This window comes from Perca flavescens, chromosome 22, assembly GCF_004354835.1.
Source record: "Perca flavescens isolate YP-PL-M2 chromosome 22, PFLA_1.0, whole genome shotgun sequence".
Taxonomy (NCBI): domain Eukaryota; kingdom Metazoa; phylum Chordata; class Actinopteri; order Perciformes; family Percidae; genus Perca; species Perca flavescens.
Window position 1 is genome coordinate 12,789,437 of NC_041352.1, and position 18,293 is coordinate 12,807,729.

An 18,293-nucleotide genomic window follows, 5' to 3' on the forward strand; every position below is an offset into this window, starting at 1 on the left:
CCCCTCCCTCTAGAGTGTGTGGACAGGTGGTGAGGATGCCTCCTCTAAATCTGCAGTTTAGCTAGGTGGTCTTGAGGGGTGGTGTGAGATGTGTAGAGGGAAACTTGAGGTGAATGGTCTTCGGACAAGGAATGAGTGTGTTCAACATCAGAGAACGAGGAGGGTGTGTTTATATCGGTGTGGTTTTCTTGTCCAAGTGTGTGTTTGACTGGTGCAAGTGTGTGACTGATCAATCTGGCAATGATCGTGTGCGAGTTTCGGTGTGTACTTGCACGTGTCTTGTCTCCGTGTATGCATGTGTCTGTCCCCAGCACCATCATTAGGTCGTAGGCAGTCCCAGTGTTGGGGGTGTAGCTTGGTTGCTCCAGCGGCCTCTCAGGCCAATTTAGGGGGAGAAAAGCACTTCGATCCTGGCCTGCAAGTCTGAGGGTCCCCAGCGGGAGGCAGCGCAGCCCTGCAATCTATATTGGATTTATTCCTTTCCCATCTACAGGCCTCACACACCCCACAGAGAGGAAGTCTCAACTGCACTCTCACTGTCCCCTAAGACAATATGTTATGGTACACACATGAGTACACATAATTGTGTAAACACACACATGCAGACACACACTCAGGCACACACACCTAGTCTATTTTCAAAGCACACTCCCCCACAGCAAGGAAGTTATAACGGCACACTTTCTGTCGCTGTGGGAGCTGGACCGGGGTCAAGGTATACTGAGATTTGTGAGAGACAGACAGACAGACAGACAGACAGACAGACAGACAGACAGAGTGACAGAGTCAGAAATAACCATCCAAGCTATTGAAACAGTGAGTTATTTGAGCCTGACATTGTTTCTCTCGTGAAAATATTGTTCAGATGTATAAAGGCCAGGGTGTAAAGTGCATTTTTATCACATTAAAGCAAGAAAAAAAGAATTTACATAAAACTCAGACAAGGTCAGGGAGAAACAAGGTTCTTAATTTAGTCTAATCAACTGTCATTTGCATCGCGCCATTTGCGCAAGGTATTGCCACTAACTGAATAAATGGACTTCTTCAGACTCGAGGGGGGGCACTCTGGTTTTGATAAGCTGGCAACATAACTGATTTGCATATATTACTTTGATTATCTCATTACAAGGATGATTCTTGCGGAATTTTTGACACTCGCGCAATCGAATTAAAATTAAGGCACGCAATCAATAAAAGGGCAACGCGGCTGTGAAAGCACACGGCACCCCAGGTTTGTATGGTCAACTAGCGATGATGATGACGGTTATGATGATGTGGCAGGTGATGATGGCCATGATGATGATGATGATGACCTCTTCAGCTCACGAGCTCCTGGACTCCGTAGTGGGTTTACGAGAGTCTCGGGCTCTTGATTCCTGTGATCAAAGCAGTAATCAGTGGAGACAATGGGGGCCGTGAAATTGCCGCTCTCGTGTGGTTGACCTATGCACCTGCCATGAATCCAAGAGTGGCCCGCAGGCGGCTCATGTTCCCGCAATCGATAATAGCGCTCACATCTTTCCTCCGACTCAACCCATCTGTGGAATGATGAAATCATGCGTAAAGACGCACACGCCTCAGATAATTTTGCGATGCAGTATCCACAATAACCTGACACATTACCGGGAACAGGTACAGGCGTGAGGGCCTTCACTTCAGCAGAGCTGGGTAGCCAATCATCTGTCACCAAAACCTCCAACATTGGTATGATGAGTCTTAAATATCAAATGTATCTTTTGGGTTTGATTCTACTTCACATGTAGCTTTGAAAAACTGCATTTCCTTCAAATTCTGCATGATTTTTTTTTGTGTTCTCATGGCAAAATCTACAATACTACATTATGACAAAAGGCTCATTTGTTACCACACACAATTTATCTGAGGGAAGAAGATTTGGAGGCTCCTTCAATCCTCTTCTAACAGACTCTCACTCGTCTGCACACTAACTAACTAACTAACCGGGAGCAAAGGCACACATCCACGTTTTAAATTCGTGATGTAAATAATTATAGGCCTGGAAATTGATTTCCTTACGACCTTCTCGAGCAAACGAGGTCTCCGAAATCCCCCCAAAGAAAGCTACTTCTGTTGAAGCATTAAGTCATTAATTATTTTCCTTACATAAGGACAAATTATCGAGTCAGTTGAACGAAATTAGAACCCTTTGTTTCTGATCAGACCGCATTACCGCTGGAAATTACGGATGATGGCAGCGTGCGCGCTCGCCTTTGTTGTTTCGATCATCGCCTGTCGCTCTGAACTCGCTCTAACAAAGTCATTAAATTGACTCCCTCTCGCTCTCATTATGCTGGCTGTTAATAACCGCTAATTAACTTTGCTTACGCGCGTCTTAAAAGCCTCCCACCCCTCCCAACACACACACACACACACACACTCTCTCTCTCTCTCTCTCTTTCTCTCTCTCTCTCTCTCTCTCTCTCTCTACCTCCTTTCCTTCTTTTTCTGCTTGGCCTCTCGAGCAAGAGCAAGTGTCCAATTATGTCAGAGCGCGAGGATGGATGGAGGATGAGTCGTTGTCACCAAGGCCACGAGCCAGTTGGTGCATTAGTAGTGCATTGTGGACCAGTATTTACACGTGTTGCGTATAGGGACACACTTGTGGGATAATAGAAATCTGAATGCAAAATAAATAACGGATACATGTCTATTGTATGGATGTGGGGTTCAACTTCCAATAAATTACTTTATTCCTATTCCTGGATTGTGCAATATGAAGGAAGAACAATGTTTTTTTCTTCAGTTTCTGTTATAGGCTATTATAATAAATGGGTCTTACCAGTTAAAGCAGTTTGCTATTCCGTCCAGGAGATGGCGCCAGTTGAATGACCCGCAAGGCATAGCACAACCTACTGGTCCAAAATGATGGACATCATTTAGCCTATATCACTTCCGTGGCTTTCACTGGCGAGTCTGAAAGGGAGCAGAGAAAGCCTGCATCCCTTAGGAAAGACCTGTTAAATGTACTTATGCCATGTTTTTAGGCTAATACACCAAATCCTCTTCTGACTTCAATATATGTTTCAATTAAATGGCCAAGGTGCATGGCACCAGAAAGGCCTGCAGACCAATACACAGTAGCACAGCAGCAGTGTCTGAGCTTTTGAACGAGCAGAAAGCATGCAACCCGGTGTTTCCCCTGGATATTATCAAGTTATGATGTTATGCAAATACAGGGGAGGCGGTGCTGAGGTGGTGCTGAAACGGAAGGCGGCCTCTCTTCGCCATCTCTTCACCTGCACGTCAAATAAAAGGAAAATTGAAAATGTGAAAATTGCGCTCAGACTATTCCGTCCCCCTCTAATGTATGCGCGTAATTAGTGCATTTAAACAAAGCGCGGATGTCCTGCTGGCTGAAATGACGGCTGACATCTCTTTTTCCTCAGGGTTAATAACAGTGCGCGGATAAATGAATCAAATTGTGGCCCCTAAATTACAGAGCGACTCTAAATACCCGTCTGTATTACGCACGTCTGTTTGTGACCGCGCAGGAATAGGCATAACATTTTATATTGTTATTACACCCATTACAATGACGCGCGTGCAAATAAACAAGCTGGGAAGTTTGACACCAATAAGTTGCAGATGGATTGAATCTGACACGATCCGTGTGGAATATTAGAGCTAAATGCCGAAGACAACACGACGACTGCCTCTGTTGTGTCTTCTAACATACACTTTATATTTAGCTACACAAAAAAGGTTAATCAGAAAAGCATTATTTTTCTACTTCCATCAGTGTTGGTTACATTTTTGTGAGGCTGTTAAATAAAAAATAAAAAAGTTGGGTTTACCTGCACTGAATCTACTAAGCGCCGGCACCTTAACTTAACAGATCAATGGCGCTCTTATTCCAGTTTCAATCACAAAAGGGTCATAAAGCTATCGCTTAAAATATATATAAAAGAAAAAAAAGAATAACGTGTGCAATTTTCTGGACATATATTTTATTGTTATTTTTCGTTTGGTGCGATGCTCTAGCTCGTGCAGATACATAACGGAGGGGAAGAAGAAGAAGAAGAAGAGAGAGAGAGAGAGAGAGAGAGAGAGAGAGAGAGAGAGAGAGATAAATTGCAGCTTGCTGAAGTTTTTGGATTGAATTCTGAAAATGATCCTTTTAACAGTGATGGGCTCTGAGGCGAGGATAAGGGTCATGCCATTCACAGCGGGTTAAATAGACTTTCATTTAAAATTACATTCTCGATCCATCTCTCCATCTCTCCCCCTCTCCTCAGCGGAGTCCCTGCGTGCTGTCCCGACTCCCTGTGCGGCGTCTCATCACCGTCGCGCCACCCTCACTTTTTAAGTCAATCCACAACTCCAGCAGAGAGCAGGCAATTGAAGGGAGAGAGAGAGAGCAAGAGAGCAAGAAAAAGAGATAGATAGATAGATAGATAGATAGATAGATAGATAGATAGATAGATAGATAGATAGATAGATAGATAGATAGATAGATAGATAGATAGATAGATAGATAGATAGATAGATAGATAGATTATTTTTTCCTGTTAAAACACAATATTCAGATGCTACAACCTGAAACACGTTTAGGAAAAATTAAGATCCCAATGTTGATATTTCAATTTGTGACTCAATCTCTGACATGGCTGTCATCGCAGGTGCTCTGAGGTTGAACACAAACTCCGCGACAGATTTTTTATTTTGTTTTAACTTGGCACAAGGATTCAATTAAGAGTTAGTGTTTGTTTGGCCTGTGGAAAAAAAAAAATATCATGTCGCTATATCAAATAAATCATCACAAAAAACTAGCTATTATTAAATTATATTTAATATTTTCGTTTATTAGGCTAATAGTATTATTAGCATCATTATTAGCTAAGCCTATATAAAACGTCTATAATTACACTAGTCTACAATACTGGTGTCTTAAAACAATTATATTGTTATTAATATTTTTATCTTGATTACTACTTACCGTTAATATACAATAGCCTATAAATAACATCAAATAAAATTGTGCCCATATAGGCCTAGTCTATTTGAACCCTTGGTAATTGTAAAAAGGGGTTACAACTTTAACTTTAAAGAATTGATAGCAACAGTAATGGATGTTGACACTGTATTGATGTATTGATTTAATACAGTAATCCTGTTGTAGACCTACATATGGACAGGACTAGGGGTACAAAATAGTCCTTTTTCATAGCAGATAGCCTACTTTGACCGTGAGCCAGAAATGTAATTCAGCCACCATTGCTTTTATTATTTACACATGTGCTTTACTGTTACATGTTAAAATGACAGAACATTGTGATCTTGTGTTATGGTGCCTGCTTGTTCTTGACCAACAGTCATTGGGCTGATTATTGTGTTTGCTAGGCCTCCATTGTTGCATATGATTAATGTTATAAAAAACACATGTGCAGTTGCAACATTGTTGTCATAATCAAATAATTTAATTCAAGTGAATATGATTTTTTTAATATATGATTTTTGATGGCCCCTCACACAGGCTAATTATAAACATTTTAAAGGTTAGAACATTTGAAAAAAAAACAAGCTTTTGTAACTTTAGCTGCTGAGTTCGTTCCACGGAGGAAGAGCACTCCATGACGGATTTTGTGGCCTTTCCTCAAATTAACTTTAATCGTAAAATATATAAAGCAGCTCCGCGCTGTCTCTCTCCCATATACACACATAGGAGCCAATCAGGCGAGCAATAACAGCCTACACGTAGCTAAGTGAGCGAGTGCGCGGAGCGGAGAAGCGCCTGGCAGACCGGAGCTCAGCGCGAGGCAGCCAAACCCCTGTCTGTCATTAGCTGAGAGAGAGAGAGAGAGAGAGAGAGAGAGAGAGAGAGAGAGAGAGAGGAGGAGTGAACGGTCCCGGTTCTAACAGTCACTCCGGCCTGAGGAGAGAAGAAGAAGGGACCACCGGACCCCGAGAGAGAGAGAGTGAGCGAGTGAGAGAGTGAGAGAGAGAGAGAGAGAGAGAGAGAGAGAGAGAGAGGGTGGGAGACTGACAGGCGTTACAGAAAGTAGATGAACCGAAGCGTCGACATGAGCGGCCAGTTTGAGGAAGATATCCACGACCGGGCCGAGAGGAAGAGCAGTAAATCCCCGACGCTGCTCTCCTCTTACTGCATAGACAGCATTCTGGGCCGCAGGAGTCCTTGTAAGGTCAGACTGATAGGGGCGCAAAGTTTGACTGGTCTGCACGGCAGAGGGGAGCTCGACAAGACGGCTGACAGTAAGTTTTCTTTGGGCTGAAATTAAAAAGATAGGCTAGCCTATACATAGTTTTTTTGAGCATTTTAAGGGATAAACATGTAACAAATTAGCTAGTTTTATGTTCAAATTTTGTAGGCCAGTTAAGGCGTCAAGTAGAGTTTTTTTTTTTTTTTTTTTTTTTTTTTAGCCAGCAAGTAGGCTAAACACGTTTACAGCGAATCATTTTGTTTTCATAAAGTTGGCTAGCTTAATTAGCCTAATGTTTCTTACTAAACAGCTGTTGTAAAGTCAGAAATATGCCTACAGAAGTATTACTTTATTTTGGCTAGAGGAATATGTTTGCTTTGCGTATTCACTGCCATTTCGTTATTTTGACATCTTTGACACGCTTCCATCTCAGGGCCAACGAAAGACCCCCTTTCTCTCAGCACTGACATGCACCTGCCACCCAAGCTCCGCCGGCTGTACGGAGCCGGAGGGAAGTACCTCCACGACCACGCAGAGACGCTGGACAGGGAGCGGCTCCTTCTGGAGCAAGCCAGCGACAGCCTCAAAATCAGCCAGGCGCCGCCGGTGAGCATCAGTCGCAGCAAGTCCTACCGGGAGAACGCGTCGCTAAGCCGGGGAGAGGGCGGCCAGAGCCCCGGGGAGGGCTCGGATGACGGCAGCCTGGGACTGGTCGAGCTCGACCCGTTGAAATTCGAGGAGGACGCAGGGAAGGAGGAGGAGGGCTGCGGGGACGCTGCCGCTCTGTCCCCGAAGGACGAGGAGAGAGAGAGCTTGAACGCCGGGGATGGGGACGTGAGGGACGGGGAGGACAGCGTGTGTCTGTCGGCGGGCAGTGACTCGGAGGAAGGGATGCTGAAACGGAAGCAGAGAAGATACAGGACTACCTTCACCAGTTACCAGCTGGAGGAGCTGGAGAGGGCTTTCCAGAAGACACACTACCCAGACGTCTTCACCAGGTCAGAAGAAATTAAACTGCATTTTGTTTAGATTTTTAAACATGAAAAAAATGCTGTATAATAATAAAAAAAAATGTCTTCCCCAAAATTATTATTATTATTAGCCTACTATTAAAATTTTACAAATTCTGCATTGTAGACCTAGCCTATGTTTTTAAAAATGTTAAACGATAAAACTAGGCCTAAGAATTTGCATGCATAGCCTATAGCCTATAAAACAATAATTACACTAATTGATTGTGTCTTAAAAGAATAATATTATTATTATCATCATCATCGTTAGCCGATTAATGGCTACGTTTCGAATACAATTTTAAGAAGCGCATAAAGACAACGCATTTAACGTGTATTCTAATAATTCTATGGATGTAGGTAATAACGAGGCTAACAGCATTTAATTTTAAATAGCCTAAACAGCCCCCTAACATTTCCTCAAAATAATTCGACACGTCTTTAACTAAAAATTGAATTGAATTTAACTGGACACTGTAGGCTACACCAAACCCGTGCCCTGCATTAGTGAACACAATAGGCCTGCAAGTGCTAACACTGGGGACGTTTTGTCATCTGTATCCGCTCCTGTTTATATAAATGAAAGCGGTGTTATTCTCAAGAGGAATAATTAACCGGTGCAGCTCAAGTTACCTGCTGGACATGATATGCTGAATACAGTCTGCAACAAACAAACAAAAAAACTCAGGGCCTAACCTCAAGCCCAAGGGCACGTGTACACACACAATAACACGCACAGTGTGAACTACAGAGCTTCATGAATTTCCTCAGGGGTTTAAACTGGTAGACATGTTTCAGAAAAACACATTATTAAGATTTTTATAGAGCTTAAAAACAAAACAAACTCTTTAGGCCTAAATACAATTCCAGACCTATTTCCTACTCAATTAGATTGTGACAGGCTAATTGATACACCCGCATTTTAGGCTTGATAGTAAAAGCTTTACTGTCACAAGAACTTACATTTTCGATTTTTCTGGGATTATTCATATTTTCCAATCGATTTACTTTAAGGCGACTTGTAGGTCTAATTTACACTGCAAGCCCATCTTGCAGCTGAACGGAGCTTCAATTGCTTTGTGGCAGGCTAGTTTATATGTCATTATTTCAACCATTATGTTGTTACAGTGACAGGCCTGTGCTATGGAAAATCTAACAATCACTAGACCTATTTCTACCCATCCGTGACAGGGAAAATAGAATATGGCTATGGCGTCTTTCTCAGTCCATGCCAGGGAGGGGAACAAAAAAATCAAGCCTATTTTCGGTCGTCTATTGTTGACAGTGAACAACAGGAGGGGACAAAACAGCAATTCTACGTTTCTTCCAAACGGTGGCCTGTAACCTTGAATCTTTTCTTTCTGTCTCTTCCTCTTTTTTTATTTTTATACATTTTATTTTCAGAGAAGAGCTGGCAATGCGTCTGGATCTTACCGAGGCCCGTGTTCAAGTAAGTGGCTCTGTTTATCTTTATCTGAAAAGAGAAGCCTGTGACTTGTAAATCAAATAGGGGAAAAAAGCTGGATCCTCTAATGTTTTATGTCCTCTATAAAATGTCCCTGGTACACAGTGCTGGATAATAACAGGTGATATGCGTCACTGATTGAGGATCAGCGATTACGGGCCAATTTGAGGCAGTAATTTATTACAGTAAAAATGTGTTAAATGGCCCCAGTCGCTGCGCTGGGAAGGTCTTTCCTGTTATTGAATGTTATTACACGCGAATGAGGGACGTTTTAGTGGCAATTAAGCCGACGCTGGAGATTCATAAAAAGCTCACTTAGTGCAGGAGCAAACACTGTCTATATTCCTGGGACGAGATGGTGTTTGAATTCCCATCAGAGGGGGCAGAGAGGGGGGGGGGGTTGGCCGGGATGTGTGTTTGAGTAAAAAGATGTGTGGAGGAATAAGACAGAGAGAGAGGGGAGATGGAGAGAAAGAGGGGAGGGATAATGCTATTTGATTTCCCATTATGTGATTGCAATAGACCTGCATTGATCCGATGCTTTGCACTTGGGAGCGAATAAGAGACCATTAAAGGTGTTTGCTCCCCCCCCCCCCCCTCATCCCACTCTCCCCATCCCTCCCTCCCTCCCTCCCTCTCTCTTATTCGCCTTGCATTGAAAGCGTGGCTTGCATGTCGAAAGCCCGGGCTCATAACCAGAGAGACAGTTCAAACACGGTGGAAGCCCCGGGAGGTTATGGCCGACGGTAAAACAACAGATGTCTCTTTAGGGGCCGTAGGTGAACAAATCACTTAACGGGCGCCATCAGGAGGTGATAAAAACTCATAAATTCCCGAGGGGCTGTGTAATGCTAAACAGCCCTCTGGGAATAATGTGTGTGTGTGCGTGTGTGTGTGCGCAGTCCCTGTCGCTCAAGCCAGCTCGTACAATCACTTTCCCCATGTTGACATTTTGCTCATTGTGAGCGCCCCGTGTTTCTGCAGTGCAAACTGGGCAACAGTGGATGCGTGGGAAAGTTAAATACTCTCTTGGAATGGAAGTCACTTGTTCTCCAACTCTTAAGAATTTAATTTAAAGCGCATTAATTGTTATTGGAGCCAGTTCAGCGGTAATTTTCTGGATCTTTTGTTAACACCGCTCTTAATTATCTCTCCCCCACCCTGAAGCCCGTCTACAGGGACATGGGGTTTAATTAGACAGAAAGTAGATTTAAGGGACCGTGAGCGGCAGGGTTTACCTCGCATGTAATTACCGTTGACTTTCCGCCTATTGGCCACAACCTGAACTAGACAACTGTTAGACTACACTGACACAACATACAGCAGTCTACTCATGGTAATTACAATGAAACATTGCTGTGATGTAGCAGGACGGGGAGTTATAGGCCTAGTTTTCATTATTTATAGCATGAGAGGCCTGCATAACCTAACAGTTATATTGATATGTGTGACTTGTCTCCAACTGAGCACCCCCTCCTTCATTTGGAGACGAGGAAAGGTCTCTTTATGCAACAAAAACGGCCTGTTTATGTATTGAGACTTTTTTTTTTTTTTTAAACATTCAGTCTCTTCACCTGAACCTGTATACATAGTTCTAGAATCAAGATGTTGCATTTGTCATCTTCCTTCTAACTTAAGGAAAATGAAATATGATATCTGCTCATATTAACCTCTGTGTCATCACTTCTGTCTGCCCTCAGGTGTGGTTTCAGAACCGCAGGGCCAAGTGGAGGAAGCGCGAGAAGGCCGGGGTGCAGGCCCACCCGTCAGGCCTGCCGTTCCCCGGCCCCCTGGCAGCGGGCCACCCTCTCAGTCACTACCTAGAGGGAGGGCACTTCCCTCCTCACCACCATCCTGCCCTTGAGTCCGCCTGGACAGCAGCTGCAGCTGCAGCCGCTGCCTTCCCGGGCCTGGCCCCACCACCCCACAACGGCGCTGCTCCACCGTTGGCCACCCCACTCGGCCTGGGCACTTTCCTGGGCACGGCTGCCATGTTTCGCCACCCTGCCTTCATTGGACCCACTTTTGGCAGGTAAGCTTCACCCATGCACAGAGCTCCCTTGGACCTGATATCTGTTCTTTACACTTATTTACACCAGAACCCACCATCCCTATGTTGTATAACAAATAACTGCAATTTTCGCAGTCAAGCACATTTACGAAAAAAATGCACAGCAGCAACCAAATATTAAACTCCCAACACATGCATCTCTAATGACTGACAGTAAACCTCAGTCACACTGCATCACTGTGTATCTCTGTTTGATTATAAATATGTTATACTGTTAACCATTCACAGTGTGTAATGCCTCTGTCACATGCATTAACAAATTAACCAAACGTGTGATCCTGCAATACAAGCTGTGAGGAGGTGTGACAGGCTGCACACCCCATATGCCACAATTAGCTTCTCATTTGCTTGTGTCCTCTCTATTAAAGCCTTTCACACATAGTTCCTGGTACATTTCTGGGATACCTTTATAGGCACCGCTAGTGACTTTCACTACTGCAGCCAATCTGAAGAAACTAAGAGGAAATAAAATACTGAGGGGCGTAAATAACAAACTTCTACTGCTAGCATACAGACAGCATTTTGTATCGACACTGCTCTCGAATGTAAGGAGCATACAGACAGGTTTTGCTTAAAAAGACTTCTGTGTTATTTTGCAATGACTAATTTAAACTTGAACATTGTTCAGCTTCTATAAATGTTATAGATTGTGAAATGTCTGTCTTCTTACAGACTCTTCTCCAGTATGGGTCCCCTGTCCAGTGCTTCCACCGCTGCAGCTCTCCTCCGTCAGCCCGCCCCTCCTGTAGAGAACCCCTCCCACGCGGGCCCCATCCTCCCTGACCCTTCCTCCTCTTCCTCCGCCCCTTCTTCCGCAGCCGCAGCAGACCGCAGGGCCTCCAGCATCGCCGCGCTGCGCCTCAAGGCCAAGGAACACTCGGCTCAGCTTACCCAGCTTAACATCCTGCCCAACGGAGCCGCAGGGAAGGAGGTGTGCTGAACACTCAACACCAGCTCTAGGCCTCCCTGTCCCGGGCTTACTTCCCATTCCATGACACCCCCGTCCCCCCTCCAAAAACCCATTAATACCTCTGGAGGCTGATGTCCTGATGTCCCCTTGTTCAACCATCGCTGTTACATCATGTTTCCCCAACAAAATAGCACGACCAAATTCAAAAGAGCACTGGCTGCAAAAAAAAAAAAAAAAAAAGTGTGTGTGTGTGTGTCTGGGAATTACAGCTATTGTAACATTGTTTTACACTCCATACACACACCTTTCTGAATGACAGTCCGGTAACTTCAACACTATCCAAGTTTTTCACTATAATGCAATATTTTACGACACAGCATGTAGCTTTTAAAGACGCTGTGTTATGTGCAAACACAACAAAATACACAGTGCCAGTGGATGAATGTAACAAAGTACAATTATTAAAAGTACTGTATTTAAGTACAAGTTTGAGGTAGCTGTACTTTAGTATTTCCATTTGAATACTTTATACTTCACTACATTTTAGATGGAAAGATTGTACTTTTTACTCTACGCTATATTTAGGATTTTACATACGAAACAACAGTGTGTAAAAAAAGTACATTTATTTGACTAACTTCAACTGTGACATGCTACTTAAACATTAACGCATTAGTTATAATAATTCAGTAATATCATACATAGCAGTATCCCCCACAGGGGCCATTTTTCTGCATTGAGTACTTTTACTTTTGATACTTTAAGTACTTCTTGCTTATCAAGTAACAGGACTTTTACTTGTAACAGAGTATGGTTTGGCCAGTTCTACTTAAGTATAGGATCTGTCATGGCGCGCGCGCACACACACACACACACACACACACACACACACACACACACACACACACACACACACACACACATAGAGAGAAAGAGAGAGAGAGAGAGAGAGAGAGAGAGAGAAAGCTGAAGAACCGCAGGGGAACCCAGACTTTTAGAAAGGATTCTTGTGCTACTTCAAATGTGGACAACTCAAGTGTGCATTGATGTGTCTGCGTCTATAATAAAAGGTGAGTTGGAGGAGGTCCCCCCCCCCAGAACCAAAGGAAAACTGTCCATAGACCTTCCATAGCCTTCTCTACAAGCCTGACTCCTCTCCACTGCTCGCCTGTCCACCAGTCACTCACTCAGCAACACCACTGTGTATATATATATATATATATATATATATATATGTTTTAAATCTCCGAATCAAACCGGAGTTATTTGAGGTTGTTTCGAGCACCATTTCTGTAAATTTGCTGCAAATTTGAGATGTTCTCCTCCCTGTCTTTGATTATCACAGCAGTGGCATTGTCACTAAGTCTGACTCCAGGACACGCGAGCAAAGTTGAGATCCGAGATGTGTCTCTAATGACATGACTGTGTGAAAGAAAACTGTACATATTGTGTAAAAAGGAAAAAAATGGTACCACAAAAAAGGATGATTTTCAAAACAAGGTTGTGTATATTTCAGGAGACCGTGTTTTGATAATTTGCACTCGGTGTAGTGTTAAATGACTGTCGCCCTGTGTAGAATTTCACCTGTGTTTATGAATTATTAGGATTTTTAGATTATTATTTATGTCCAAAATTTTCCCAGAGGAAATTAGTTTTTATTTCTCATTAAGTGATTGTAAGTTTCCTGGTTTAATAATGCTAATTTGAATAAATTACATTGGTAAAATTAGTTATCTTTTATTATTTCAAATTCCTTTAGGACTGACGTAGGCCTAAACCAGGAAAAAAATAAACCATGTGAAATAGAATATTATAGAACTATTAATAAAAGGTGTTATGAAGAAATAAATGTGTTTTCTGTCTTACATTGAAGAATAATTTAGCAAGATACACATTTTTAAACAATTTACGTAAATGTTTTTGAATTTATTAGAAGTAATTTTAATATAATTGACTAAATAGTGTACTGGAATGTAAAAAATAAATACATCCGACTTCCGTAACAGGTTGTCTGATTCCTGCTGAGAAGGATGAAAACGCTTTTCGAAGAGGAATGTGTCTCTGCAGAGAGCAGAGGTGGATGCGCACTGCTCCACCTGAATAAGAGAAATGGATTAGGTGTATAATCCAGTGCGCTGCGTGCGTCTATCCTCTTAAGAGGAGTTGACAAAATACTGACCATATATTCATGAGCTTAATCCCCAACATGTGAAACGTGCGACAAAGGCGAGGGGTTTTCAATTAGATCGCCCACTTTATCTGAGGAGGGGGGGTGGGGGGCGTCACAAAACTCCCTTTAAACCCCTTTAAAGGCGCTAAATTGGTCTTAACATCTGTAATGCCATGTCGATGGAAGCGAGTCCCCTTTGTCATTAATGAAGTAACAAACCACTTCATCAAACGGCTTTCACACACACACACACACACACCTCGTAGAGCTAATTCCCACAAATCCCCCCCATTGGATCTCCCTACTAATGCAGGACTATTAAAGCAATCAATGGTTATTCTCCTCCGTTTGACCCATCTTTGGTGCCCGACCAAATCGCGTGAAATTACCCTGCGGATTAATGTAGTCCCTCTTTTTATTGTCTGCATCTGTGAAAACCCTCTTCTTATTCCTGCAGTGGTTTAACAGGTCTGCAGGTTCTATACCTGTTAATCACTCAATTTAGTCCAAACAAGCCGGAATTAGATCCTATAGGGGACTGATGGAGTGATATTTCTGCACATTCATTTATCCTAACACACACACACACACACACACACAAAGTCACACATCTGCTCTTTGGAGCATAATGCAAAAAGAAGCTGAGGGAAAGAAAGAAAAGATAAAAACCAATTTTCTCCAGCATGTGCGTCCAAACCATCCACGATGTGTGAGCTCCATGTTTTTTTTTCTTCTTTTTTTTTAAATTCCTTATTCTTTTGCTCAAGCCCAGTGAAGCGTGTGTGTTTTTTTTCCTTTATGGCCCTATAGGGTTTTGATGAGATTGTCCGGGGGAGTTTTAATCTTATTGTGAATATAACTAATGAATGGCAAACCAATTTGTCCCTAATATCTGGGGAATGCCTGGAGGCGGATGACCTGCTGGGAGCAAGGCTTAAACTTTCTTTGCAGCGCAAAAAGGCGAGAAAATTGAAATGCTGTCGCAGGGCAATAGCTCTGGATTTATAAAGTCACACTTGTTGGATGTGCTCTTTCATTCAAGACAGGCCTGCATTTGGGATTAGACCACGAGGCTTCCTGTTGCATGAATGATCATGATAATGAATGTTGAATATATATATATATATATATATATATATATATATATATATATATATATATATATATATATATATATAACATGAATACAGTCCAATCATGCGGTGTTATCTTGCAAATTGCCTGCCAAAAGAAGAAAAAACATGATGTGGTGGATTGTGTCAACGCACTGGGCTATAATGCTTCTCCCGACTCTCGCAGGTTATTCCAGGTGTCCAGAAAATGTCTGACTTCGTCGTGCCCACATTTATCACCGCCTTCTCCCCCCTCCCCTCAGCTGTTGGACTTGATTTGGCCCGTGATTTGGATTCTCCCGGGCCTCGTTTCTCCCACCACGACCCTGCCTGAGAGAATAGGCCCAATCACTCCACAGCCTCAACCGGATCAGTCCTCGCTCAGTCCCCGGGAGAGGAGCTCTAAAAGGCGCTTTGATGAACAGCCCCCCCAGGCGGAGTACCGGCCCCGATGAAAGACCTGAATAGCAGGGCCATGGCACTCCGCTCCCCTCTCGGATCGCCCCTTAATTCCCCGTCTCTCTTGCTCTCATCCAATTAGCTCAGTGTATTAAGCGGTTTATCGTCTCATAACCACCTTTTCAGCTCCAACAAGGGAGACACTTTGCAATAGGACCAGCTCTCCTTTTGACACCCTCTCTGGTGCTTGTATGTTCCACCGCGCTATGAATAACAGGAACAGAATAGGGGACTAATTCCCTCATCAAAGCCTACCTTGTCCATCGCTGGTCAAAACGACAAGCAATAAAGCTTAACACGAAAATACAAAGAGACTTGTTCGACCTTATTAGCTTTGCTGGGTCGAATTAATGCAGGGACTCAATTTGACTGGGTTTACTCCAAACTGGGAGGACAAAACGGGGCCCTCCCTTAAAAACCTGCAGCCCGATAGTGGGAATAGCAGCCCTGTGCATGTCTACTGTGAGTGGCAGTTGATTAAATCAAAAAACAGGCTAAACAGTGGGAGAAGTAGTGAAGCTGATATGATTTAATAAATATGTAAAGTTATGAGCAATAGGCTGTAAATGCACCGAGACACTTTCTCTCACACACCGCATGTTCTATCCATTGCATAGTGAATCATGGTTTAAGTGTTCAGCCCACTTAAGGTTGCCTTCAAGTCACTGTGGTTTGAAGTGATTTGTGAGGCGTGCAGTGTTTATGGAAATGCACGCGGCAGGATGGAGTCCAAAAAAACCCTCCACTGTATTAACACAAAGGAGAATTCTTGGACGAAAACGGTGAAACACTTTATGTAGCGAGTTACAAGACTGAACGTTAACTATAGCAGAGGAAATACATACAGTAATTAGAGACTATAAGGTGATAGGACGATACATATGTCAGCCCTAGTACATTTTGCCATTTGGTTTATTAATTCCTATTAATATAATGTGAACACTGTTGGCATTAATGTAAGGAACACCTTGATTTGACATGTATTTAAGTCATTAGATTAGGAAAAAGCAAACATGTCTGTTATTTTAGTCATAAGCACTTCTCAATTGATTTTTCACAAAATGCACTATATCATAATACTGTGATAGAAAATTACAAATACCATAATAGAGGTTTTTATCCAAATAGTTTACTCCCATTTAGAAAAAACTGAAATCTCATAAGAAAACAACAGTTTGGTAAAACCCACAAAAAACATGCTTATATTTATGATGAACCTGGTGATATTCTATATTAATCTTTCAGCACTTGCATACAACTTCTCTGTATGGGGCTTCCAGCCCCAAAGCCCATTTGCTCTTTCTGAAAGTGAAAATGTAAACTTATTTTTTTTAAAAGGCCAAATATTTTCCTAAATCAGCTGGGCACTTGAATTTTTTAGAAAACAACATTCAAACAGGAGAAAACTGTGCATTTGCTCGGGACTACTTACAGCTGCGGAATAATACAAATTTGGTGTACTAGTGAGCTTCTATGGCAGACGGTGCATGTGGGATCAACTCAGGTTCATGGTAATGAAGACGTACGTTACTTAGGGCCAAAGTGTGGTTCATTGGTGTTTTTAATAGGATTTGTTGCGATTAAATTGCAGAACATCACCAGACTTATCCTTTAAATAAGATGCCAAATAAAGTTAAGGAATGCTTGATTTACATTACCAGATGCCCAAACACTATAAAAGGAGAAGATATTCAATTCTTTCCATGTTTTTTTTTAATAAACTCCACTTTCATGGCATGTTTGTTGTGTTACAGAGTGCATCAGTAACAGGAAACCTGAAGACATTACTGGATCCATTCACCCATTTCTGTCACCCCCCCACACACACACATTACAATAACACAAGATTAACATCTTATCCATTTAGCTTTTTATTGAGGTTTCAGTATCAAAATGGTTCTCATCAATTATCAAAATATCCAATATGAAATATTCTGGTCATTACAGCAACAAAAAAAAAAATCACTACATACTGTACACCCACCTGAGCAATACAAGTCGGATACATAGAAAATTACAGGCATTAAAACACAATCTGCACAGAGTAGGGAGGGTAGAAGAAAAAGAGTGAAAGGGATGAAATGGCATCAGTTAAACAGAGGCAGTGGAGGAGAATGAGATCAGCTGTTCGATACGGAGACAAAAGAGTGAGGGAGCAACGCGTGTGGCCTCCCTCACCCCATCACTCCCCGCATCCTCCTTACTTTCATCCCTTGATCTGACACACACTCGGGATGAATGGTGGTAATCAGAGCAAGTGTCCGATTGCTGCAGGCATCCAGTGGTCTTAGTGGCCGCAGTCACTATCACTGGCTAATTACCGGCTTTTGGAGTATACCGGCTGCTATGAGGAGAAGTCACCCCCCCACCCCCCTTTACCAGACAGAGTCAGGTTGACAGGGTCAAGTCATGAGTGTCAATGTGAAGAAACTGGAGGGGGTGTGTGTGTGTGATTGGGTTCTAAGTCACATAACAAGCCCATTAGGTTCAGGGAAGATGATATGGGGGTTAGGAGGTCAAAGCCTAAAATCATCGACCCTACTATATATATATTTGGAAAACCAAAAACGGAGAAAACCGATGTAGTTGAATGTGCAAATGTCCCGCTTTGAGTCAGATGTTTGAGCTTCTTGGCAGGTGTTGTCTTTACAGATGTGTGTGTGTCATTTTACTTGAGGGAGGAGAAGGCCTGGAAGAGTTTGGCCAGGTTAATCTCTGAGTAGCTACTGGTGGCCAAGGCTTTATCTGGCACTTCCTTCAGCCTCCGATACACCTCTTTTTCGGTTTTCCAGAGCTTTGCGCGACCTGGAGGTGAAGGAAGGAAAGAAGAGTTATCATTGCCCGAGCTCAAGGGAAGATCATTCACTTCCTCAACTGCATCAAAGTCAATACTACAGGCTGCTGAAACGTGTGCATTTCA

At 42.7% G+C, this 18,293-nt stretch overlaps 2 protein-coding genes across 3 annotated transcripts in view; one reads left to right on the forward strand and one right to left on the reverse strand.

Moving 5' to 3' along the window:
• The first annotated feature begins 5,713 nt into the window (after nt 1-5,713).
• On the forward strand, nt 5,714-13,481 carry arxa (aristaless related homeobox a). The gene is made up of 5 exons (XM_028569270.1): nt 5,714-6,228; nt 6,610-7,174; nt 8,591-8,636; nt 10,352-10,683; nt 11,395-13,481. Exons 1-5 carry the CDS (start codon nt 6,021-6,023, stop codon nt 11,660-11,662), a joined length of 1,419 nt encoding a protein of 472 aa, XP_028425071.1. The 5' UTR covers nt 5,714-6,020; the 3' UTR covers nt 11,663-13,481.
• A 3,587-nt stretch (nt 13,482-17,068) lies between these two features.
• pola1 (polymerase (DNA directed), alpha 1) overlaps nt 17,069-18,293 on the reverse strand; it is a 66,158-nt gene continuing 64,933 nt past the window's right edge. For both annotated transcript variants that reach the window (XM_028569144.1, XM_028569143.1), the window contains exon 37: nt 17,069-18,178. In XM_028569144.1, the coding sequence (XP_028424945.1) occupies nt 18,042-18,178 (137 nt within the window). In that variant the 3' untranslated portion in view covers nt 17,069-18,041. The remainder of the gene's footprint in view (nt 18,179-18,293) is intronic.

Coding starts and splice junctions, on each gene's coding strand:
- arxa (XM_028569270.1), top strand. CDS start 6,021: ATGAACCGAAGCGTCGACATGAGCGGCCAGTTTGAGGAAGATATCCAC. Junction 7,175..8,590: donor TACCCAGACGTCTTCACCAG/GTCAGAAGAAAT, acceptor TTTTATTTTCAG/AGAAGAGCTGGCAATGCGTC. Junction 10,684..11,394: donor ATTGGACCCACTTTTGGCAG/GTAAGCTTCACC, acceptor GTCTTCTTACAG/ACTCTTCTCCAGTATGGGTC.